At 44.5% G+C, this 25,706-nt stretch overlaps 1 protein-coding gene across 7 annotated transcripts in view; it reads left to right on the forward strand.

The window, feature by feature from the left end:
- Positions 1-319: 319 nt before the first annotated feature.
- Positions 320-25,706, forward strand: part of MARK1 (microtubule affinity regulating kinase 1) — a 180,425-nt gene continuing 155,038 nt past the window's right edge. For 3 of the 7 annotated variants that reach the window (XM_056568381.1, XM_056568378.1, XM_056568383.1), the window contains exon 1: positions 324-1,052. In XM_056568381.1, the coding sequence (XP_056424356.1) occupies positions 1,002-1,052 (51 nt within the window). In that variant the 5' untranslated portion in view covers positions 324-1,001. Of the gene's footprint in view, positions 1,053-14,581; positions 14,606-25,706 lie in introns of those variants that run through there. The other 4 variants (XM_056568384.1, XM_056568382.1, XM_056568377.1 and 1 more) reach the window with 4 other exon arrangements.

Genomic DNA, 25,706 nt, shown 5'->3' on the forward strand with positions numbered 1-25,706 from the left:
TAAAGATAAATTCAAAATTAGTGGTTTATTATCGTTTCCCCGGGGAGACCTAACGCATCCAATCTGCCGCCGTTTTCCAACATGGTGGACATCCCGAATACTACAACCCCCAACCCTAGGAGGAGGATCAACAGCCCAGTGGCTCCAGACAGTGGCCCTCCAGATGTTGCAAAACTACAACTCCTTTGTAGTTGTTAAAAATTATATTTATATATATATATATATATCTATATATCTATATAATTTATGATTGTTTAGAAGATAAGTTACAATCGTGCCTAAAAATAAACTAGAAATTAGCGATTTATAATCGTTTCGAGACCTAACGCATCGAATCCGCCGCCGTTTTCCAACATCGTGGACGTCTCGAATACTACAACCCCCAACCCTAGGAGGATGATGATCCCTCTGGAAGTAGTTGTTCTCTTCCTGGACATGGGAGGAGGGTGAGGAGGAGGAGGATGGGACTACAGCCTCTGCTGGGATTTGCTGTCCTGGAGGAGGAGGAGATCCATCTGCAGGGCTGATTTGCTTTAGATGTGTGAGGGAAATCTCCTCTGTACTCTATCAGCCCGAGCAGGGGCTGCCTCACCCCGAATACACCTCCATATTGGATTATCCTCCTCATTTCTCGCACCGGGATTGATCCGCATTGGATTGCACTTGGATTTGTCTTATTTTTCCTATCCCCCCCCCTCTTTCCCATACATTGGGTGGAACAAGTGATGCAACAGCCGGAGCTCAGCTGCTTCCTCCTCCCAGCCCTGGATGTCACCTGCAGGGAATGAGGACACCCCGGCCTGAGGCGAGGGGTGGGGACGCCCCGTTCTGTCAGGGATGCTGTGATTGTGGCGGAGCCCGCCGTCTGCCGCCTCCACTGACATTTTCTATCTAGCCTCGTGATAACGTGAGGGGAGGGGGGGAAACAAGAGATAGCGGCAGCCCCGGGGCCTGGCGGCGGCGGAGGAGGAGGGGACACCGAGCGCTGCGCTACTCTCAAGATGTCAGCCAGGACGCCATTGCCGACAGTAAACGAGCGGGACACAGAGAATGTGAGTAAACCCTGCGGGCGAGTCCACTCTGAATGGCGGGGAGGGGGCGGCGCGGGGGGGGGGGGATGAGGTAGGCCATCTAGGGAATTCTTTAGTATTAAATGGATGGGAGGGGGGGGGGGACTGTATAATGACACGGAAATCAGAGGGGGCCTATAAACAGGGCGACGTGTAGGAGGGGGAGGCCATTAACCCCCTCTGTCCCAGAGTCAATAGAATCTTCCGGTGTCGCTGCCTCAGTCAGGGCCGTAATATAACAATATGGTTTCCGTCCAGATTAACCCTTGCCGTGCCAGAGCCCATGTGGTAGCTTTAGTTTCTATATATATATATATATAGTGTGTGTGTTCCCCAACCAGGGTGCCTCCAGCTGTGGCCAAACTACAACTCCCAGCATGCCCGTACAGTCTTCACCCATGCTGGGAGTTGTAGTTTGGCCACAGCTGGTGGCAACCTGGTTGGGAAACACTGGTGTGTGTGTGTGTGTGTATATATATATATATATATATATATATATATATGCCAGAGCCCATGTGGTAGCTTTAGTTTCTATATATATATAGAAACTAAAGCTACCACATGGGCTCTGGCCTATATATATATATATATATACACACCAGTGTTTCCCAACCAGGGTGCCACCAGCTGTGGCAAAACTACAACTCCCAGCATGCCCGGACAGCCTTCGGCTGTCCGGGCATGCTAGGAGTTGTAGTTTGGCCACAGCTGGAGGCACCCTGGTTGGGAAACACACACTGGGAGTTGTAATTTGGCCACAGCTGGAGGCACCCTGGTTGGGAAACACACACTGGGAGTTGTAGTTTGGCCACAGCTGGAGGCACCCTGGTTGGGAAACACACACTGGGAGTTGTAGTTTGGCCACAGCTGGAGGCACCCTGGTTGGGAAACACACACACACACTGGGAGTTGTAGTTTGGCCACAGCTGGAGACACCCTGGTTGGGAAACACACACTGGGAGTTGTAGTTTGGCCACAGCTGGAGGCACCCTGGTTGGGAAACACTGGTGTGTGTGTGTATGTATGTATATACACACACATATATGTATGTATGCACACAGATATTTAATTTCAGCAAAAGCCATGAAATTTGCGCCGGTATCAAATTTGTGGTGATTTATTTGTACTTGAGGTTGCGCGTTGGATCTGAGGTTGCGCGTTGGATCTATCGGTAGCTATAAGGTAGAACTTTTCCAACCTCCGGGAAGCGTAAATAAGGCAACTTTGTGGAATGGAGTATGAAAACATTTTTCATGGGAGTTGTTCATTGGTTTTTAAAGTATTTATTTATTTTTTGGGTTTTATTTCTTGATTTATATGACACTATCGGAGCGTGTATGGGGGCTCTGGCCCTGAAGGGAGGTTGGGAAGTCTCTTTCTGAAGGGAAGGTGTGAGTGAACCTGAGAGGAGGAAATATGGCAGCGATTGAGAGACGTTTATTGGAATACTTGCCAGTCATTCTGTAGGGAAGACTTATGGGAAAAGTTGTTCTGAAGGGAACCAATGGTGGAAAAAGGTGTGTGTGTGTGTGTGTGTGTGTGTGTGTGTGTATATATATATATATATATATATATATATATATATATATATATATATCTCTCTCTATATGCACTTGCTCTGGCAGAAAAGTCGGAACATTTGTGAAGGAAACACTTTATCCGAAAGGCCTTTCTAATGGAAACATTCATTGTAAAAATCCTTCTTAAGGGAACACTTTCCGGAACGGTTGCTGTGAAGGGTAGACTCGTCAGAATGGTCACTGTAAAGGGTACACTTGTCGGAACGATCCCTGAACAGGTTCACTTGATGCACCGATAGCTGTGAAGGGAACACTTGCCGGAGCGTACACTGGCTGGGAAGCGTACACTGGCCGGGGCGGCCGCTGGGAAGCGTGCACTGGCCGGGGCGGCCGCTGGGAAGCGTGCACTGGCCGGGGCGGCCGCTGGGAAGGGTGCACTGGCCGGGGCGGCCGCTGGGAAGGGTGCACTGGCCGGGGCGGCTGCTGGGAAGGGTGCACTGGCCGGGGCGGCCGCTGGGAAGGGTGCACTGGCCGGGGCGGCCGCTGGGAAGCGTGCACTGGCCGGGGCGGCCGCTGGGAAGGGTGCACTGGCCGGGGCGGCCGCTGGGAAGGGTGCACTGGCCGGGGCGGCCGCTGGGAAGGGTGCACTGGCCGGGGCCGCCGCTGGGAAGGGTGCACTGGCCGGGGCCGCCGCTGGGAAGGGTGCACTGGCCGGGGCGGCCGCTGGGAAGGGTGCACTGGCCGGGGCGGCCGCTGGGAAGGGTGCAATGGCTGGGGCGGTGCTTGTTCTGAAGGAAAGTCATATAAAATTGCTCTGAGAGGAACAACATTGTAAGTGCTTGTTTTAAAGGCAAAAATTGATAAACTCCTATCCAACTGAGGCGCAATGCCCTTGTGTTTATGGCCGGCTCCCTTAATTCCAGAATGCACATGCCATCCTCCATTCCCACCTGTCTTGGAGCTTATTTCCGCTCCATATGCTCCTATTAACCCATTCTTATTGTCAGTATTAGGGTGGTGTGAAGTGACAGCAAAGATCAAGCCATTCATTTTCATCTGCACCCACTGTGAGTGGGAAATGTACCCTCATCTTGTAGCTTTCTGCCGCTTGAAAGGGTTAACCGTACCAGTACTTAAGGGTCTGTGATTTACCTAATGCCAATTCCCCCGAGAAACGTGATTGAAGTCTTGTCATCCATAGTGACGCCTTACTAACCCGAATAGCGGAGGTAAATGGATGAGATAGTTAAGAACCCCCTCCAAGGTGACAGTCTCCTGCTTTATTATGAGCCATTACAGGCTGTACGAATCCTCTTAATTAACCCTTGAAGACATTGTCTAGATATATATTTTTTTTTCACAGAATAAGGAAAAAACGCAGTTTGGTGCACACACCCATCTGTTATAGGTACCGGAGAAAATCTACGTGCAGATTGTTGCTCATATAATCCTATAATTCTCTGCTGTGTGGATTGTTGGGAGAATTTCGCACATTTCCTCCGCAGGATCCTTTGTTGCTGTGTATGCAGGGCTTGTGGTGATGACGGTGGTCGAGCCATGGCGCAGACATATGCACCGTACAGTATTGCATCAGGTCATACACCATTTGCAGCCCATAGAATTGCATCATGTACCTTTAATATAAAGAACAAAAAGGCCGCCGGCAGCATGTATTTGTGTGACAGAAGTTGAAATACGAAGCAGTAGACATGTAAAGGGCCTTTCACTGATTTCAGGATAGTCCCCCCCCCCCCCCCCCTTTGTTCGGACATCATGAGGAAATTACATCACTCCATTGGCCTCCTACAGTCCGCTTATCTCTCAAATTCCTGAATTCACTTCGCCCATCAAGTACCTGCAAGGCGCTTTAGTCTCGTTCTTGTGCTTTTCATGTCAACCATCATACGGGAGGGGTGACATGAGGAGTATTTTCGTGGCTCAACGTGATAATTATGGGATTTGGTGTCGATGGGGATTTGACAAGAATCCTCAAATTACACTCTTTACTGTTGCGTCCTAGCAGTACAGGCTTTTTTGGGGTTGTGTTTTATGGTCGTAACGCCAGTGAGGCTCTGTGGGTTTTCAGCTGGTGTTCTGTGTCCATCCTGACATTTCTATAGATCATCATACCAGCTATATTTAGGATTTTTGCAGTGATCCAATGTATTTTAATATTTTTTTTTAAGTCTCCAGACGCCTCAGTGGAGTAACCTGTTGAGGCTTCCTCTGATAAAGACTTGAATATTAGCGCAGAAAAGATAGTGGTTCTGCGTGAAACCACATCTTTACAAATATGACACATTAGCATAAGAGATCGAGAAATAAGAACAACTAATAACGTGCTCAAAGGTGTGCCGAAAACGTAACTTTTAATAGTGCTTTTAAACGTTACCAATCATAGTGCCTGTGCCATTAAAATTGTAACCATTGGTGATGACCACCTTGTAGAAAATTATGATTTTAATGGTGTTGGTTACACAGGTACTATGATTGGTAACTTTTAAAGGGGTGTTCCGGGCAAAAACATTTTATCCCCTATCCAAAGGATAGGGGATAAAATGCCCGATTGCGGGGGGCCCGCTGCTAAGACAATTCTTTGCGGGTGCTGAATCTCCAGTTTCGGAAACCTCCGGGACTGGGGACGTGACGTCACGCCATGCCCCCTCCATTCATGTCTATGGGAGGGGGCGGGGCGTGGCGTGACGTCATGTCCCCAGTCCCGGAAACCCGGAGGTTTCCGAAACTGGAGATTCAGCACCCGCCTAGAATGCGGATGCTGCAGGGAGATCGCGGGGGTGTCTCAGACAAAAGTTAAGTTTTAGGCACACCTTTTGAGCACATTATTAGTTGTTCTTATTCTCTGATAAAGACTGTAAGGATCTGTGTGATTCTGCAGATTTCTGTCAGTATATTGGAGGGTGCAATGGTACAAGTCCTTGAGCAGGGACCCAATGTCGAACAGGTCGTACTTATCAGTTTCCTTAAAGGGGTTATCCACCATAAGGTGATTTTAGTACGTACCTGGCAGGCAGTAATGGACATGCTTAGGAAGGATCTGCGCTTGTCTTGGGGTAAATGGCTATGTTGTGAGATTACCATAACACTGTGGCTAGCTTATTGTGAACTGGTATTTCCTGTTTGACCTTTCTTTTTTTTTTTTTACTACAAATCCCATAATTCCATTTTCCTCCCTCGCACACATCAGCCACCCCTCCCATTGAAACATAAATGAGCTGCATCCATTCAAAAGACCTGTGGTTTTCAATCAGGGTGCCTACAGCTGTTGCATTAGTTGCAGATTGATTTCTCTCCCACCAAGCGATCGCTCCACCCATTGAAGCAGACAGGCTCCCTGTCATCAGCTGACTAGTGATGTCAGGTCTCGGCCGCATTGCAACCTGGGAAAAATCTGAGACAACAGTCATTTTGTATACTGTTAAAAATTTAAATTGGGGTGAAAATCACAGAATTGTGAGAAAACAGTCACACACAGGTACAGACACTATATTATGGACTACACTAACTTTAAAGCCCCTGTAGCATATTAATATAAAACAAATCCTGGAATACCCCTGGTTTTAGTCATACCTATAAGACATCTCATTCTGATGTGTCCTAATGGATTGGTGTTTTCCAGCTACAAAACATGCTGATACTGATCGTATAGGTTCTGTGGGGTGCAGTATGTACGGAGAGAGTCAACCCTAGACGCATCCAGTAGCTGTACAGTTGCCATCAATTGTGTATTCCATATAATCTGAGGCCTACAAAGTTACAGAAGTGGCCTAATGCGCCATTATGGGAGATCTTTTATGGCTCCGAATAAAAAGGAGTCCTAATACCACAATGTGCATAACCCTGTAGACACCATTCGATTCGATGTTATAGTATTTCCATGAAAAGTTTTCTACAGAAGCTACTAAGTTAAAGTAGTTGGCTTTTAGAGTGTATTAGAGATCTGACCCTCTCCATAGTTTTCAATGGACACTTGGCCACATGTTAAAGGGGTACTCCGCTGCTCAGCGTTTGGAACAAACTGTTCCGAAAACTGGAGCTGGTGCTGGGAGCTTATGATGTCATAGCCCCGGCCCCTCATGATGTCACGTCCCGCCGCCTCAATGCAAGTCTATGGGAGGGGGCGTGACGGCAGTCACGCCCCCTCCCATAGACTTGCATTGAGGGGGCGGGGCGGGGCGTGACGTCATGAGGGGCCGGGGCTATGACGTCACAAGCTCCCGGCTCTAGCGTTTGGAACGCAGAAGCTGCTGCAGATCAATGATTTAAAGCGGGCGCTTTAAATCAATGATCTGCAGCGGCTTTTGCGGGGCCAGAGACCGCCGCCGCCACCACCCGCTTCTCTTCCCCTGCCTGTCCTGGGCTCCTCTTGAGTCGAACCATCGCTGCTGCTCCCTCCTGCCAGAGACCGCTGCCGCCCGCTTCTCTCCCCCTTCCGATCCACCGCCGGTACCCCATTGCCTCCCCCATCGTTGAGGACGTCAATCGTCATTGCGCAGCGCACATCAATAGCGCAGGACGCCGCAGGAGCCAGAAGTAGCGCGGACCCCGGGAACAGATAATTATAACACCGGGGATGGGGGAGGCAATGGGGCAGCGGTGGCGGTCTCTGGCCGGGGGGGCATTATCGGCATATCGGTAAGGTAATTGCCGATACAGATAATGTCCAAAATCGTGAATATCGGCCAAACGGATAATCGGTCAATCCCTAGCTTATACATTGAATTTCATGATAAAATAAACTTTCTATATAACGATGTTCCTTTATGTAAAACTAACATACAAAAATTTCTCTTAGAGAACATTTTGCTCACTTGGATTCCGAAAGTCTTTTGAAGGAACTTTCCACCTTGATAAAGTCACATGGTCTATGGATAGGGCTATGACACACATGCCAGGCTTTACCCCTTGTGGGTTTTGGTATGACATAGATTAGTGACACTGGAGCCTGGTGTCAGGGATCTCGCACCTCACACCTTTTAAAGGTTAGCTACAGGCTAAGAGAGTGTCCTTCATGTTGATTGACTTGGCACAGCTGAGGGCCCCAAGGATGGTTATTTTAGAGTCCTCCAACATTTTGCATATCAGTAGCTGTGGCACTTGGGGGTTAATGGATGCGGGATGGAGAAAATATTATCTACACTAGTATTTTCCAAACAGTGAGCTTCTAGCTGTTGCCAAACTACAACTCCTAGCATGCTAGAGGCAACAGCTGGAGGCACACCATTCGGAAAACACTGATCTACACACGTTAACATTGACCAGTGTATTATTGTTTTTGTTCTTGTTAAATCTGCAACCCTTCAATTTTACGTTATGGATTCCTTGCAGATTTGTTGTGGATTTTTTCCTATTGATTTCAATGTTAAAATCTGCAATAAAGTTTCCTGCCAACCCTGGTGATGCAGATTTTGTTGCAGATTATACATGGGTCTATGATAAAAGTTGCAAGTACAGAATTTAAATAAATCTGCAAGAAAACTCAGTGCCAAATCGCCTCAGAAATTCTGCTACAAATTTTTCTTCAAATTTTCGGTGTGGTTTTCAAGGAATTTATATATATATATATATATATATATAATATATATATATATATATATAATATATATATATATATATATATATATATATATATATATATATATATATATATATATATATGTATCTCTTTCTCAGGTTAGTACTGTGTATTTTACTCTTTATTGCAGAGGATTTTGCCAGAAGATGCATTATGTTCACAGTATACATGCAGGAGAGGTAATGATACGACTAGAGATGAGCGAACTTACAGTAAATTACATTCGTCACAAACTTCTCGGCTCGGCAGTTGATGACTTATCCTGCATAAATTCAGCTTTCAGGTGCTCCCATGGGCTGGAAAAGGTGGATATAGTCCTAGGAGACTCTTTCCTAGGACTGTATCCACCTTTTCCAGCCCACCGGAGCACCGGAAAGCTGAACTAATTGATGCAGGAAAAGTCAGCAACCGTCGAGCTGAGAAGTTCGTGACGAATCGAATTTACTGTAAGTTCGCTCATCTCTAGATATGACTGACATGTCAAATCTGCATTGAAAACAAAATGTAAATGGTTCGATTTAGTGTGAATTATGACATAGATTACGGTTAAAACAATGTGACACATATTGCACTCTGTTTTCACGCATATTCAGATGCGGAGTACTCGTGATATATAAGCCATGTGAACGTGATCTTAAGGAGTCCACTATTTGCGACTTCCATCAATTAACCAGAATGAAGAATGGCTTTCAGTGAGTACCTTGCAATGTCTAGCTTCCCCTATGGTGGCGCTGCTGGAGAGATGTATACCTGCGGCCTGCTGTCCACCATAGGTTTCAGCTGATCGTTTTGAGCCCCACACTGTGATCAGCTTATTTTTAAGAAACCCTCTTCTAAGCAGACAAACCCTTTAATATGTATCTGTGTGTGTATATATACAGTGACCCCCCGACCTACGATGGCCCCGACATACGATCATTTCCGCATACGATCACTCTCTGAGGCCATCACATGTTGAAGGCAGCATCAACATACGATGCTTTTGTATGTCGGGGCCATCCCATAAACGGCTATCCTGCAGCGCAGACTGCTTCAGCTGCCCCCGGATAGCCGTTTACGGTGCCCCGTGTGGTCCACTGACGATCACTTACCTCCGGCGCGTCCTCTTCAGGATCCCCTGCATCATCGGCGCTCTCCATCGTCGTCATCACGTCGCTGCCACGCCGTCCTGTCATCCAATAGGAGCGGTGTGTGTAGCGAAGTGATGGCGGCGACGGAGAGCGAGGATACCGGGGAAGCAGAGGCCTTGGCGGAGCGTCGGGGACACCCTGGGGACGCGGTGACGGCGATGGAAGGCGACATCCAGGGCAGCGGTGACGGTCCGGAGCGGCGGGACACGTGAGTATAACCTCCAATACCAGTGGTCTACAACCTGCGGACCTCCAGATGTTGCAAAACTACAACACCCAGCATGCCCGGACAGCCAACGGCTGTCTGGGCATGCTGGGTGTTGTAGTTTTGCAACATCTGGTGGTCCGCAGGTTGTAGACCACTGTCCTATACTTTACATTGCACGGATCCCTCAACATGCAATGGTTTCAACAAATGATGGTCCGTTTGGAACGGATTACCATCGTATGTTGAGGGACCACTGTGTGTGTGTGTGTGTGTGTGTGTGTGTGTGTATATATATGTGTGTGTGTGTATATGTATGTATGTATGTATGTGTGTGTATATATATATATATATATATATATATATATATATATATATATATATATATAATTTCTATATCTGATATTAACACATTTTGAGGCAGGGTTATAATTTTGGTAAATTTTTACGACATTTACTTTTTCCCACTCTAAGTGCTTAGAAAATTGAATGTACAGGAAAAAAAGTAAAACTTGATGTTAGCGTTGCAGGTCTATGTACAACTCCTTTGGAATGTATCTGCTGTGCAACAACTCGTACAATAGAACTATAAAGAACAAAAGGTTGTCCCCCAGACCCAAGCTTGTGGTGCGCATACACACATGTAAATGTTGGCCCAACTTGCCTATTTTGGATGATTGGCTGGCCAGCAGCAGACTCTTGCCAGTTGGCAGACTATGGGGGATTAAAGGGGTACTCCTCTGGAAAAAATTTTTTTTTTAAATCACCTGGTATCAGAAAGTTAAACAGATTTGTAAATTACTTCTATTTTAAAAAAATCCTAACCTTTCCAGTACTTATCAGCTGCTCTATGCTCCACAGGAAGTTATTTTCGTTTGAATTTCCTTTCTGTCTGAGCACAGTGCTCTCTGCTGACACCTCTGTCCCTTTTAGGAACTGTCCAGAAGCAGGAGAGATTTGCTATGGAGATTTGCTCCTACTCTGGACAGTTCCTAAAATGGACAGAGGTGTCAGCAGAGAGCACTGTGGTCAGACAGAAAGGAAATTCAAAAAGAAAAGACGTTCCTCTATATTATACGGCAGCTGATAAGTACTGGAAGGATTAAGATTTTTAAATAGAAGTAATTTACAAATCTATTTAACTTTCTGGCACCCCTTTACCTTCAATAGCTGATCCAGCTGAACCCAATTTGTGGCTTTGGTCTTCTTTTAAGTACCGTGCATGGATGCCTTAAAGGGGAACTCCGATGGAAGTAGAAAACAAATGTTTTCTAATCAACTGGTGCCTAAAAGTTTAAACAGATTTGTAAATTACTTGTATTAAAAAAATCTTAATCCTTTCAGTACTTATTAGCTGCTGTATAAAACAGAGAAATTTGTGAATTTCATTTCTGTCTGACACCAGTTCTCTCTACTGACACCTCTGTCCGTGTCAGGAACTATCCAGATTAGAATCATATCCCCATAGAAAACCTCTGCTGCTCTGGACAGTTCCTGACACGGACAGAGGTGTCATCAAAGAGCACTGTGGTCAGACAGAAAATAAATTCACACATTTCTCTGTTTTATACAGAAGCTGATAAGTACTGGAAGGATTAAGATTTTTTTTTAATAAAAGTAATTTACAAATCATCCAACAGTGAGATAGGAAGAGGGGAGAGCACACAAAAGGCAAACTACACCTGTACTGGATGTCGGCGTGGCCTCAGCAAACCAGCTCTATGTCTCCTGCGGAGTATGAAGTATCAATAGTAACGAGTAAAGAAGCACGTACGTGCACTCACCGATCAACAGAGACCGTTGTGTGTCAGGGTCCGGTAACGGGAATCTGGATCACAGCATCAACGCAGATGGAATGGTGCTCGGAGGCTATGCCGGCAGTTCCGAACCAAAGTGCGCACTTCTTCCGGCCTAGCAAAACTGCCGGCGTAGCCTCCGAGCACCATTCCATCTGCGGTGAGTGCACGTACGTGCTTCTTTACTCGTTACTAATCTACAAATCTGTTTAACTTTCAAGCACCAATTGATTTGAAAACATTTTTTTTTCCACCGGAGTACCCCTTTAAGAAGGATTGGTCATGTTGGAGTTCAACAAGCCCAATCCTTGGTCCCCGCGAGTGTTAAGGTGGTGTTAGAGGGTTTTGGCAGCATCTTGTCTTCTATTGAGAGATCAGTTGAGTCAGGAGGAGTAAGAGCTGGCTTTAGGCTTTACTGCTTTTGGGTAGGGTCACACATAGCGTATACGCAGCGATAATGTCGCAGCGGGCAGACACACGGCGTAACTTGGCGGCAGTCCTGTGTATGCGGCGAGGTTTGAAGGTGGGGCCAGGGCATCACAATCACGTGGGCTGCTCAAAGAAGAATATGCAGCGGATTTCGTACATTGTGAAATACGCTATGTGTGACCCTACCCTAAATGTAAAGGGTCATTCAGGCTGGTTTTACATGGCAATGGGATACAGGACTCCATTGCATGTGTTCGGGAAGGGAGAGTAACCTGGTGGATGGTGACTGATTCCGTTAGCTGCAGTTTATGACTGAGCTTCAATGAGGATTCCCTGTCCATAAATCATTCAGAGACTTTCTGACAGAGAATTTCACAAAATTTCCCAAACTAGGCTATGCCAGGCACAGGGTTGAATCGCGCAATTATCTTGTAATTGCCCAAAGGCAGGTACTAATTGTTAAGCTGGACCCGTGCCCAGAGCGCAGCATTCCTCTAGGAACGCCTCACCTGACTGGTATTATTATCTGTCTGGGTTGTGGATGACATAAGGCAGCACTTATTGGGCTCCGAATATTTTCTTGTACCAGGGTCATAACCACAGTAAGGGAGAGGCCGCACCTAGCAGAAGCACTGTGGTCTACCACCGTAACCTCATACCCGTTTTAGGCAGTAGTTGTCCATTTGAAAAAAAAAAAAATTTTAAATTTTTTATAATACAATTTTTGTAATCGCACAGAAAGTGCAACAATCTGTAATCATTTGGCAGTGCATTTTATTATTTTTCTTTACTGCAAAAAAAATAAATGCACCAAAGTGTAATATATATGTAAAAATGCATATGTAGATAGAATTCACCAATAACATGCGAATAAAAACTGAATTGTGATACCTGTCTCTTAGCTGGTTGGAAAGTTATAAAATCAGGTTTTTCTTCTAAGCTCAAATAGCATAGAGGCCATGGTGAGTTAAAGCATGCATGCCTGATCCTTCCCTGCCCGGCATAATTGATGTAAAAGGCTCAGTGCTGGATGGGGTGGGAGGGGACATACATGCTCATTGCTCAGCACAGTCTTCATGACACTTCAGCTTAGAAAGAAAACATGATTTTACTGCTAAGCTAAACTGGGAGGTAAGGAGAAAAAGGATGAGGACACCTACAGGGTCGGGTTATAGTCCATGACATAACCCGCTCTGTCCCGGTCTATGGCATACACTAATTTATTGGCCCCAGTTTATTGTTGGATTTCTGTGTATATGGTAAAAAAAAAATAAGAGAGGAAAATAATTTACTTATTAACATAGTATGCCAAGTTTTTCTTTGTATTTTTCAAAGAAAGTTGCCACTTTCAGCTGTTTATCCAAGCTGGGCATGGCTTTATATTTCATTTACTATCAGAGCCATTTATTAAAGGGGTACTCCGGTGGAAAACATTTTTTTTTTTTTTAAATCAACTGGTGCCAGAATGTTAAACAGATTTGTAAATTACGTCTATTAAAAAATTTTAATCCTTCCAGTACTTTTTAGCAGCTGTATGCTACAAAGGACATTCTTTGCTTTTTGAATTTCTTTTTTTTGTCTTGTCCACAGTGCTCTCTGCTGACACCTGATGCCCGTATCAGGAACTGTCCAGAGCAGGACAAAATCCTCATAGCAAACCTATGCTGCTCTGCACAGTTCCTGACACGGACAGAGGTGTCAGCAGAGAGCACTGTGGACAAGACAAAAAAAAAAAGCAATTCAAAAAGCAAAGCATTTCCTCTGTAGCATTCAGCAGCTTAAAAAAATAAAACAAAATAAAAAGTTTTTCACTTGAGTACCCCTTTAAGTTTAGCATTGGCATTTTTTTTCCCCTTTTACCTCTTAGGGTGCGTTCACACTACGGAATTCCACGAGTGGAATTCCGCGGTGTGAACTTAACATTAGTGTGAATGGGTCTCCGCGAGACCCGTTCACTCTGCGGAATTTCTGCGGCGGACAATTCCGCCGCTGAAATTGTTCCGCGCAAAGAAAGAACATGTTCATTCTTTGCGCGGATTCCGCGAGCACTGCATAGCCGTCAATGGTGACGTCTCGGTGCCCCGCGGCCCTAGCGCCGAAGTAACTTCGGTGGCCGCCAGGCGGAACCTCCGCTCGCGGAATTCAGCGAGCGAAGATTCCGCAGTGTGAACGCATCCTAACAGAGAGCTTAAATAAATGGAAATCTCTTGATTTAGTCATTTGGGCGCACGTTGTCCAATGCACCAAAAGTTCTCACATGCTCAGCGTTTGGAACAAACTGTTCCGAACGGTGGAGCTGGCGCCAGGAGATTGTGACGTCATAGCCCCACCCCCTCAATGCAATTCTATGGGAGGGGGCGTGACACCGTCACGCCCCCTCCCATAGACTTGCATTGAGGGGGTGGGGCTATGACATCACAAGCTCCCGACTCCAGCGTTCGGAACATTTTGTTCCAAATGTTGAGCAGTGGAGTACCCTTTTAAACAAGATTACTATTGCTAGCGCTGCTCACTACACCTGAGTGGCTTCATAAATGCTGGGAGGAAGTAATCTATCATCACTTCCTCTTTGGGCTGCCGCACAGCAATGAAGGGTCTCCTAAAATACTGAATGGTAATGGACAGGGGGGCTGCTGCTGCTGCTCTGCTTCCCAAATGCATGACTAAATATGCCTGGCGCCTCAGAGATTTATTAAAACCCGTCCAGAGGAAAAGTTGCCCAGTTGCCCATAGCAACCAATCAGATCGCTTCTTTCATTTTTGAAAAGGCCTCTGAAAAATGAAAGAAGCGATCCGGTTGCTATGGGCAACTGGGCAACTTTTCCTCTGGACGGGTTTGGATAAATCTCCTATATGTCCCAGGTGTTGGGCGATATAAGTTGCACAATCCTTACATTATAGCTACAAATATGGCTGAAAATCAGTCAAGTAATGTTCTGTAGAATTGTTTCTGGATGAGACACAGGGTGTAGTGGACCTGTCTGTCCTGTATCTATCTATCTATCTCGTATCTATCTATCTATCTCGTATCTATCTATCTATCTCGTATCTATTTATCTATCTCGTATCTATCTATCTATCTATCTCGTATCTATCTATCTATCTATCTATCTCGTATCTATCTATCTATCTCGTATCTATCTATCTATCTCGTATCTATCTATCTATCTCGTATCTATCTATCTATCTCGTATCTATCTATCTATCTCGTATCTATCTATCTATCTCGTATCTATCTATCTATCTCGTATCTATCTATCTATCTCGTATCTATCTATCTATCTATCTCGTATCTATCTATCTATCTATCTCGTATCTATCTATCTATCTCGTATCTATCTATCTATCTCGTATCTATCTATCTATCTCGTATCTATCTATCTATCTCGTATCTATCTATCTCGTATCTATCTATCTCGTATCTATCTATCTCGTATCTATCTATCTATCTATCTCTCTATCTCGTATGTATCTATCTATCTATCTATCTCGTATGTATCTATCTCGTATGTATGTATCTATCTATCTATCTCGTATGTATCTATCTCGTATGTATGTATCTATCTATCTATCTCGTATCTATCTATCTATCTATCTCGTATCTATCTCGTATCTATCTATCTATCTCATATCTATCTATCTATCTATCTATCTCGTATCTATCTATCTATCTCGTATCTATCTATCTATCTCGTATCTATCTATCTATCTCGTATCTATCTATCTATCTCGTATCTATCTATCTACCTATCTCGTATCTATCTATCTACCTATCTCGCATCTATCTATCTATCTATCTATCTCTCATATCTATCTATCTATCTCGTATCTATCTATCTCGTATCTATCTATCTCGTATCTATCTATCTCGTATCTATCTATCTCGTATCTATCTATCTCATATCTATCTATCTCGTATCTATCTCGTATCTATCTCGTATCTATCTCGTATCTATCTCGTATCTATCTCGTATCTATCTCGTATCTATCTCGTATCTATCTCGTATCTAGCTCGTATCTAGCTCGTATCTAGCTCGTATCTAGCTCGTATCTAGCTCGTATCTAGCTCGTATCTATCTCGTATCTAGCTCGTATCTATCTAGCTCGTATCTATCTCGCTCGTATCTATCTCGCTCGTATCTATCTCGCTCGTATCTATCTCGTATGTATCTATCTATCTATCTATCTCGTATGTATCTATCTCGTATGTATGTATCTATCTATCTATCTATCTCGTATGTATCTATCTCGTATGTATGTATCTATCTATCTCTCATATCTATCTATCTATCTATCTCGTATCTATCTATCTATCTATCTCGTATCTATCTATCTATCTATCTCGTATCTATCTATCTATCTATCTCGTATCTATCTATCTATCTATCTATCTCGTATCTATCTATCTATCTCGTATCTATCTATCTATCTCGTATCTATCTATCTACCTATCTCGTATCTATCTATCTACCTATCTCGCATCTATCTATCTATCTATCTATCTCTCATATCTATCTATCTATCTCGTATCTATCTATCTCATATCTATCTATCTCGTATCTATCTATCTCGTATCTATCTATCTCGTATCTATCTATCTCGTATCTATCTATCTCGTATCTATCTATCTCGTATCTATCTATCTCGTATCTATCTATCTCGTATCTGTCTATCTCGTATCTGTCTATCTCGTATCTATCTATTATCTATCTCGTATCTAGCTCATATCTATCTCGTATCTAGCTCGTATCTAGCTCGTATCTAGCTCGTATCTAGCTCGTATCTAGCTCGTATCTAGCTCGTATCTAGCTCGTATCTATCTAGCTCGTATCTATCTAGCTCGTATCTATCTAGCTCGTATCTATCTCGCTCGTATCTATCTCGCTCGTATCTATCTCGCTCGTATCTATCTCGCTCGTATCTATCTCGCTCGTATCTATCTCGCTCGTATCTATCTCGCTCGTATCTATCTCGCTCGTATCTATCTCGCTCGTATCTATCTCGCTCGTATCTATCTCGCTCGTATCTATCTCGCTCGTATCTATCTCGCTCGTATCTATCTCGCTCGTATCTATCTCGCTCGTATCTATCTCGCTCGTATCTATCTCGCTCGTATCTATCTCGCTCGTATCTATCTCGCTCGTATCTATCTCGCTCGTATCTATCGTATCTATCTCTCGTATCTATCGTATCTATCTCTCGTATCTATCGTATCTATCTCTCGTATCTATCGTATCTATCTCTCGTATCTATCTATCTCTCGTATCTATCTATCTATCTATCTCGTATCTATCTATCTATCTATCTATCTCGTATCTATCTATCTATCTCGTATCTATCTATCTATCTCGTATCTATCTATCTATCTCGTATCTATCTATCTATCTATCTCGTATCTATCTATCTACCTATCTCGTATCTATCTATCTACCTATCTCGTATCTATCTATCTACCTATCTCTCATATCTATCTATCTATCTCTCATATCTATCTATCTATCTCGTATCTATCTATCTCGTATCTATCTATCTCGTATCTATCTATCTCGTATCTATCTATCTCGTATCTATCTATCTCGTATCTATCTATCTCGTATCTATCTATCTCGTATCTATCTAGCTCGTATCTATCTAGCTCGTATCTAGCTCGTATCTATCTCGTATCTAGCTCGTATCTAGCTCGTATCTAGCTCGTATCTAGCTCGTATCTAGCTCGCTCGTATCTAGCTAGCTCGTATCTAGCTCGCTCGTATCTAGCTCGCTCGTATCTAGCTCGCTCGTATCTAGCTCGCTCGTATCTAGCTCGCTCGTATCTAGCTCGCTCGTATCTAGCTCGCTCGTATCTAGCTCGCTCGTATCTAGCTCGCTCGTATCTAGCTCGCTCGTATCTAGCTCGCTCGTATCTATCTCGCTCGTATCTATCTCGCTCGTATCTATCTCGCTCGTATCTATCTCGCTCGTATCTCTCGTATCTATCGTATCTATCTTTCGTATCTATCGTATCTATCTCTCGTATCTATCGTATCTATCTCTCGTATCTATCGTATCTATCTCTCGTATCTATCGTATCTATCTCTCGTATCTATCGTATCTATCTCTCGTATCTATCGTATCTATCTATCTATCTATCTAGCTCATACTTTAATGCATGAACGATTATCTTGGTTCCTTGTAACTTCTTTATACAAGTAAAGTCGTCTGAAAGTCCTTCTGTAGTGGATATAAATCCAGACGCAATGGATGAGGTATTTAATGTCAGAATCACTAATCGGATGAGGGCTTTGTGGTCGTGTATGTGCTGGGAGGTTAAGTGATGGATCCGATTGTTCTTTATGAAGTGTTCTGAGATGAGCGGACCTGAAGATGGCTTCTGGGGAGATTGCCTGAAAACATTACTGGCAACTCATTCATATGGGTTTCATTGCGTCTGCTTCCATATTGTCTCTATTGATTTTGTTCAAGCTTTTCTGTCTTTTTAATTTATTTTTTTTTCCTAATTCTTTTATTATTCACTGTGTATTCTTCCATTGCTCAACCACAAACTGGATCAAATTCAAAAAGTTTAAAGGATTGGGAATGTCAAAATTTAACCCTTCACCGTGCATGTCCTATTTTTTACTCCACTCAACTCTGTAAAATACCAAATCCCTGACAGACTCCATTCAAGTCGATGGGATCCGTAGAGACTGGGCTGGTCTTTTTATTTTGTATGTATTTATTTTTATTTTTTTGGGATAAACAGACCCAGAACGGGGTTGAGCTTAACGGCAGTGTGAACCTTTTATTAAAGGGGTTCTCCGTTGGAAAACTATTTTTATGATTTAAATCAACTGGTGCCAGAAATGTAAACAGATTTGTAAATTACTCCTATTAAAAAATCTTAATCCTTCCAGTACTTATCTGCTGCAGTTATGATCGACAGGAAGTTATTTTCTTTTTGAATTTCCTTTCTGTCTTGACCACAGTGCTCTCTGCTGACACCTCTGTCCATGTCAGGAACTGTCCAGAGCAGGAGAGGTTTGCTATGGGGATTTGCTCCTACTCTGGACAGTTCCTAAAATGAACAGAGGTGTCAGCAGAGAGCACTGTGGTCAGTGGACAGAAAAGAAAATTCAAAAACAAAAGAACTTCCTGACATCAGAGAAATCCAAAAAGAAAAGCATTTCCTCTGTAGTATACAGCTCCTAAAAAGTACTGAAAGGATTAAGATGTTTTAATAGAAGTAATTTACAAATCTGTTTAACTTTCTGGCACCAGTTGATTTTTTTTTTTTTTTTTTTACATAAGTTTTCCACGGGAGTACCCCTTTAAAATGATATGGCTGGCAGTAGGGCATATGGATGACATAGATGGTGTCCTCTTCTATGAACCAAGATGAATACATCATGGATTCTTGAGCAAACCGGTTGTGTCTAACATTAGAGAGAGCCCCCTTTATAACTGAGGTAAAGGCACTAGACAGACCATACCTTGGAATCCTGACGGACCCAATTCAAAGTCAGTAGGACGCATTGGGGTGCGTTGTGACATGGAACTTCCAGCGTTGTTCGCTTCTGCAATGGAGCTCCCGAACGCGGATGTGCACATAGCCGAACTCTTCATGTGTTAGGCGGCATTCACACCACGTTTTTGCAATACAGTTCCCGTATATGTTTTCAATGTGAAAACCGTATGCCAAACGTTGCATCCGTTTTGCATCCTGTACGGTTTTGTCCGTTCCCCCCCCATTCCCAAAACCGTAGCCTACCACGGTTTTTGGTCTGGCTGAAAAACTATTAAACGGTATATGTTTTTTTTTTTTTTTTTTTACATGGGAGTCAATGGTAACCGTACAGAACTGGAAGTGCTTACGGTTCCATCCGGTTTGGCCCATATGTTTTTTTTTACTGTGCACAGTTTTCTTTCTTGGAATTTCAATCAAACAAGTGAAACTTTATTCATAAGGGAGTGAAAAGTAAAAAAAAAAAAAAAAAAAAAAAATTAAAGATGCAACCGGACATCATTTTTCAAACCGTATACAGTTTTTAACTGTATACGGGTAAAAATTTGTACACACATTTTGATACAGTTTAGTCCGGTTTTGGTGAATCCGTTGTTCATCAAGAACCTGATACGGGAACTGTATTGCAAAAACGAATGCATGAATGCACCCTAAGGCTGGGTTCACACCATGTTTTTGCAATACACAGTTCCCGTATAAGTTTTCAATTTTAAAACCGTATGGAACCGTACTGAAAACCGTATGCATTGACTCTCCATTGTAAACCATATGCCAAAAGATGCATCCGATTGTGTCCATTTTGCATCCTGTACGGTTCTGTCACTTTTTTTTTTTTCCTGTACCCAAATCTGTAGTCTACGGCTGCATTGACGCCACATTTTTGCAATACAGTTCCCGTATCAGGTTTTTGGATGAAAAACGGATTCCTCAACACCCAACTATTCTGTATCAAAACGTGTGTACAAATGTTAACCCGTATACGGTTTGAAAAATGATGTCTGGTTGCATCCGTTTTTAAGGAAAAAAAAAAAGAAAAAAGTATACATTTTTAACTTTTCACATTATGAATAAAGTTTCACTTGTTTGATTGAAATTCCAAGGAAAAAAACTGTGCAAAGTCAAAAACTGTATGGTGAAAACCAGATGGAATCGTACACACATACGGTTCCCATTGACTCCCATGTTAAAAAAAACAAAAAACGTATAGGGTTTAATATGGTTTTTCACCCGGTGCATTGCCGTGGAATGAGATTTGCCATAGAATGAGATGGTCCGCCTCCATCACATCCTATTGGCTCTCTGTTGTCACGTGACATATTTAAACTTCACGCATCGATGCGCACAGTAGTCTCAGTTTGGCTATCACAGGGAGAGGATCTCCTATCTCCTCTCCCTGTGATAGCTGAAGCTGCACGGAGCTCACATGGGTTCTGTGGCCCGACAGAAGTTCACACATGTACGCAGCTCATACGGCTGCCTCATATACATTTACTCTATTATTACATGTACTGTTGATCCACAGCGCTATCGGGATTCCTATGCCCGATGGCGCTGTCATCAGTGTGCGTCCCCGCGAGCGCCCCACGCCCGCAGCTCTACTCCCCGTCCCCCGCAGCTATACTCCCCGTCCCCCGCAGCTGTACTCCCCGTCCCCCGCAGCTCTACTCCCCGTCCCCCGCAGCTCTACTCCCCGTCCCCCGCAGCTCTACTCCCCGTCCCCTGTGAACGCTCAAGGGAGCGATCCAAAGCGCTATGGGGATTCCTACGCCCGATGGTGCTGTCATCAGTGTGCGTCCCCGCGAGCGCCCCACGGCCGCAGCTCTACTCCCCGTCCCGTTAACGCTCAGGGAGCGGGGAACAGAAAGTAGAGCATCGGGCGCAGGTAAAGTAGTACTGCGCATGCGCAGCACTACGCGAATAACTTGACCTGCGCCCGATGCTCTACTTTCTGTTCCCCGCTCCCTGAGCGTTAACGGGACGGGGAGTAGAGATGCGGGGGACGGGGAGTAGAGCTGCGGCCGTGGGGCGCTCGCGGGGACGCACACTGATGACAGCGCCATCGGGCATAGGGATCCCGATAGCGCTGTGGATCAACAGTAAATGAGGCAGCCGTATGAGCTGCGTACATGTGTGAACTTCTGTCGGGCCACAGAACCCATGTGAGCTCCGTGCAGCTTCAGCTATCACAGGGTGAGGAGATCCTCTCCCTGTGATAGCCAAACTGAGACTACTGTGCGCATCGATGTGTGACGTTTAAATATGTCACGTGACAAGAGAGAGCCAATAGGATGTGATGGAGGCGGACCATCTCATTCTATGGCAAATCTCATTCCACGGCAATGCACCGGACCTAAAACCGTGGTAGGCTATGGTTTTGGGTACGGGAAAAAAACAGACAAAACCTTTTAAAAGACTCAAAACGGATGCAACTGGATGCATCGTTTGGCATATGGTTTTCAATGAGAGTCACTGATCATTCCTCCTTTCTACGCGGTATGGTCTATCTGGTTGCTTCTCTTGTCTTTCAGAAATGGACCTCTATGGGATCGTTCCCATCTGTTTCGCTCAAATTTTACCGCCGTCCCCACTCCTCTACCTTTCCCCCCGCCTTGTCTTTGATAGTTTGTCAGTTTTCGTGTATTTCGTTTTAATTTATGACACTCCTCCCTGCATCACTCTTGCTGATGTTTTGCTGTGTTGGCATTACTGTCACTGAGGTTGCGCCCTTTAATTTACACACTTAAAAATGACACTTGCTGATTTGGAGTTAATAAAACTTTTATTGAGCCCCAACACTATGGTTATATCCATATATTTACCAGGATTGTTCACATCCTCTTTTTAGAATCCTATTTCACATACAAAAGTTTGGAGACCCCCTGTGCTAAGGAGAACTAGAGAGACCCCCGACCCCATTTTGTTGCTGTTTGGCCATTCCATCTTTAGATATTTCCTTGAGAATATTCCTGATTTGATCGCCATTGTTTTCCTTCCTCCGCGTGTTACATCTTCCATATGAATGCAGCCACTATGGAGCTGAAATGACCTATTATTCCCATCATCCTGTCTCTTTCTATTGTGCAGAATATGAGTCAGGCCTACGAAATATTCAGTTCCTCGTGTATAGAATAAATACAAAGACCATTTAACCCCTTCAGTGAGGAGATCGGAGCACGCTGCAGCAATTACGTCAACCGCAAATATCTTATTTGCGTACTTGGATGTCAATGGAAAAAATGAATTAAAGGGGCACTCCGCTGCTCAGCGTTTGGAACGAACTGTTCCGAACGCTAGAGCCGGTGTCGGGAGCTTGTGATGTCATAGCCCCCACCCCCTCATGACGTCACGCCCCACCCCCTCAATGCAAGTCTATGGGAGGGGGCGTGACGGATGTCACGCCCCCTCCCATAGACTTGCATTGAGGGGGCGGGGTGTGATGTCATGAAGGGGCGTGGCTACGATATCACAAGCTGCCGGCTCCAGCGTTCGGAACAGTTTGTAATCTATAGTTGTGTTTGTTACCCTACGATCCTGGGCAACTATCCAGAGGAAAAGTTGCCCAGTTGCCCATAGCAACCAATCAGATCGCTGCTTTCATTTCTAACAAGTCCTCTGCAAAATGAAAGTAGCGATCTGATTGGTTGCTATGGGCAACTGGGCAACTTTTCCTTTGCGCAGGTTTTGATAAATATCCCCCCCAATGTGTTAGAAAATCTGCGGCAAGTTTACTATGTGATCCTACTCTTAGGGGGAGATTTATCAAAACCCGTCCAGAGGAAAAGTTGCTGAGTTGCCCATAGCAACCAATCAGATCGCTTCTTTCATTTTTAAAGAGGCCTGTGAAAAATGAAAGAAGCCATCTGATTGGTTGCTATGGGCAACTCAGTAAGTTTTCCCCTTAGGGCTCGGTCACACGTGGTAAAATGCAGCAAAAATGACATGAAATTGGCACCGAATAGGCTGTTGAAATTCTACTTAGTGTCCTCAGTGTGAACATTCCCCACAGTTGGCGCAGTGATCACGTGACCAGCGACAATGAATAGTCACATGAGATGGTGGGCCGGCCTCCAGTGTGCAGATCTCCGGAGTAAAGGTACATATAGGAGTCAGTGACCCCCTCATCGGTCTCCTGTTCACCCGCTCTATAACCGAGTGTATTGGGTTTAGTGTGGGTGAACAGGATGACTGTTAAAGGGGTTCTCCGCCCCTAGACATCTTATCCCCTATCCAAAGATCTCGGCTGCGTCACCCCAGACATCCGGTGCACGGAGTGAACTTCGCTCCGCACCGGATGACTGGCGATGCGGGGTGGAGGCTCGTGACGTCATAGTCACACCCCACTCATGAGGTCACAGCCATGCCGCCTCAATGCAAGTCTATAGGAGGGCGCGTGGATAGGGCATAAGATGTCGTAGGGCCGGAGTACCCCTTTAAGGCCTCTTGTATAAGATCATATTTTGGCTCCCCTTGGGAGATTAAAAGGGGTATTCTAGGCAAAAACTTTTTTTTTATATATCAACTGGCTCCGGAAAGTTAAAGGGGCACTCCGCCCCTAGACATCTTATCCCCTAGCCAAAGGATAGGGGATAAGATGTCAGATCGCCGCGGTGCCGCTGCTGGGGATCCCCGCTGCGGCACTGCGCTATCATTACAGCACAGAGCGAGTTCGCTCTGCACGTAATGACCCGCAATACAGGGGCCGGAGCATCGTGACGTCACGGCCCACCCCTTTCAATACAAGTCTATGGGAGGGGGCGCGGCGGTTGTCACGCCCCCTGCCATAGACTTGCATTAAGGGGACGGGCCGTGATGTCACGAGGGGCGGAGCTGTGATGTCACGAGGGGCGGAGCCATGACGTCACGCGGCTCCGTCCCCTGTATCGCCCGTCATTACGCACAAAGCTAACTCTCTCTGTGCTGTAATGATAGCGCAGTGCCGCAGCGGGGATCCCGGGGCTCCCCAGCAGCAGCACCGCGGCGATCTGACATTTTATCCCCTATCCTTTGGATAGGGGATAAGATGTCCAGGGGCGGAGTACCCCTTTAAACAGATTTGTAAATTACTTCTATTAAAAAAATCTTAATCCTTCCAATAGTTATTAGCTTCTGAAGCTGAGTTGCTGTTTTCTGTCTAACTGCTTTCTGATGACTCACGTCCCGGGATCTGTCCAGCTCCTATGGGGATATTCTCCCATCATGCAAGGGATATTTTCCCATCATGCACAGCTCCCATGACGTGACATCATCATTGAGCAGTTAGACAGAAAACTTCAGAAGCTAATAACTATTGGAAGGATTAAGATTTTTTAATAGAAGTAATTTACAAATCTGTTTAACTTTCCGGAGCCAGTTGATATATATAAAAAAAAGTTTTTGCCTGGAATACCCCTTTAAATGCTAGCCATATAGATCTAAGTAAAGGAAGCAATGTTAGACAGTGAAGTTTACCGTGCTGCCCCGGGATCAGCGCTATAAGGACCCCCCATTCTGGTTTAGTTTCCACAAGAAGAAACAGCTGCCGAGTATTTATAGAGCAGTCAGAACGTGTTGAAATGAAGGGTCCAGGGGGATACAGATGGCACCCGGACGTGTTTGTATCCTCCTGCAGTGATGGTAGCACCAGGATCTTAGGTCTAGTGCTTTCATGGGGGTAGAAGCTTCTTTTAAAGGGGTATTCCAGGCAAAAAGTTTTTTATATATATCAACTGGCTCCAGAAAGTTAAACAAATTTGTAAATTACTTCTATTAAAAAATCTTAATGCTTCCAATAGCTTCTGAAGTTTTCTGTCTAACTGCTCAATGATGAAGTCACGTCCTGGGAGCTGTGCATGATGGGAGAATATCCCCATAGGAACTGCACAGATCCCGGGACGTGAGTCATCAGAGAGCAGTTAGACAGAAAACAGCAACTCAACTTCAAAAGCTAATAACTATTGGAAGGATTAAGATTTTTTAATAGAAGTAATTTACAAATCTGTTTAACTTTCCGGAGCCAGTTGAGATATATATATAGAGATATATATATATATATATATATATATATATATATATATATATATATAATAAAAAAAAAATTTTTTTTTGCCTGGAATACCCCTTTAATGCCGCTGTAATGCCTGGAGGCTCAAATGCCGGGGTCTGTCATATCTGTTGGCGACAGCATGACGGAAATATTGGGTACCTTTAGTGTTTGACTTACAATGGATCTGGCACTCCCATAATTTCTGGTTTGTCTGCTCCGATAATGTAACAGGGAAACCGAAATAGAGACATGATCAGAGCCTAACACATTGATATGACACTCATACACTCCACCATACTTCACTGGCTCTCCACATGGCGTGCAGATTGGCTGGTGACACCCGCTGGTTCTGATGTCTGTTGCTAGACGGTTAGTCGGATAGGACTAGCTAAAGTTATTTAAAGGGGTACTCCACTGGAAAACTTTATTTTTTATATCAA

Source organism: Hyla sarda, chromosome 3, assembly GCF_029499605.1.
Source record: "Hyla sarda isolate aHylSar1 chromosome 3, aHylSar1.hap1, whole genome shotgun sequence".
Taxonomy (NCBI): domain Eukaryota; kingdom Metazoa; phylum Chordata; class Amphibia; order Anura; family Hylidae; genus Hyla; species Hyla sarda.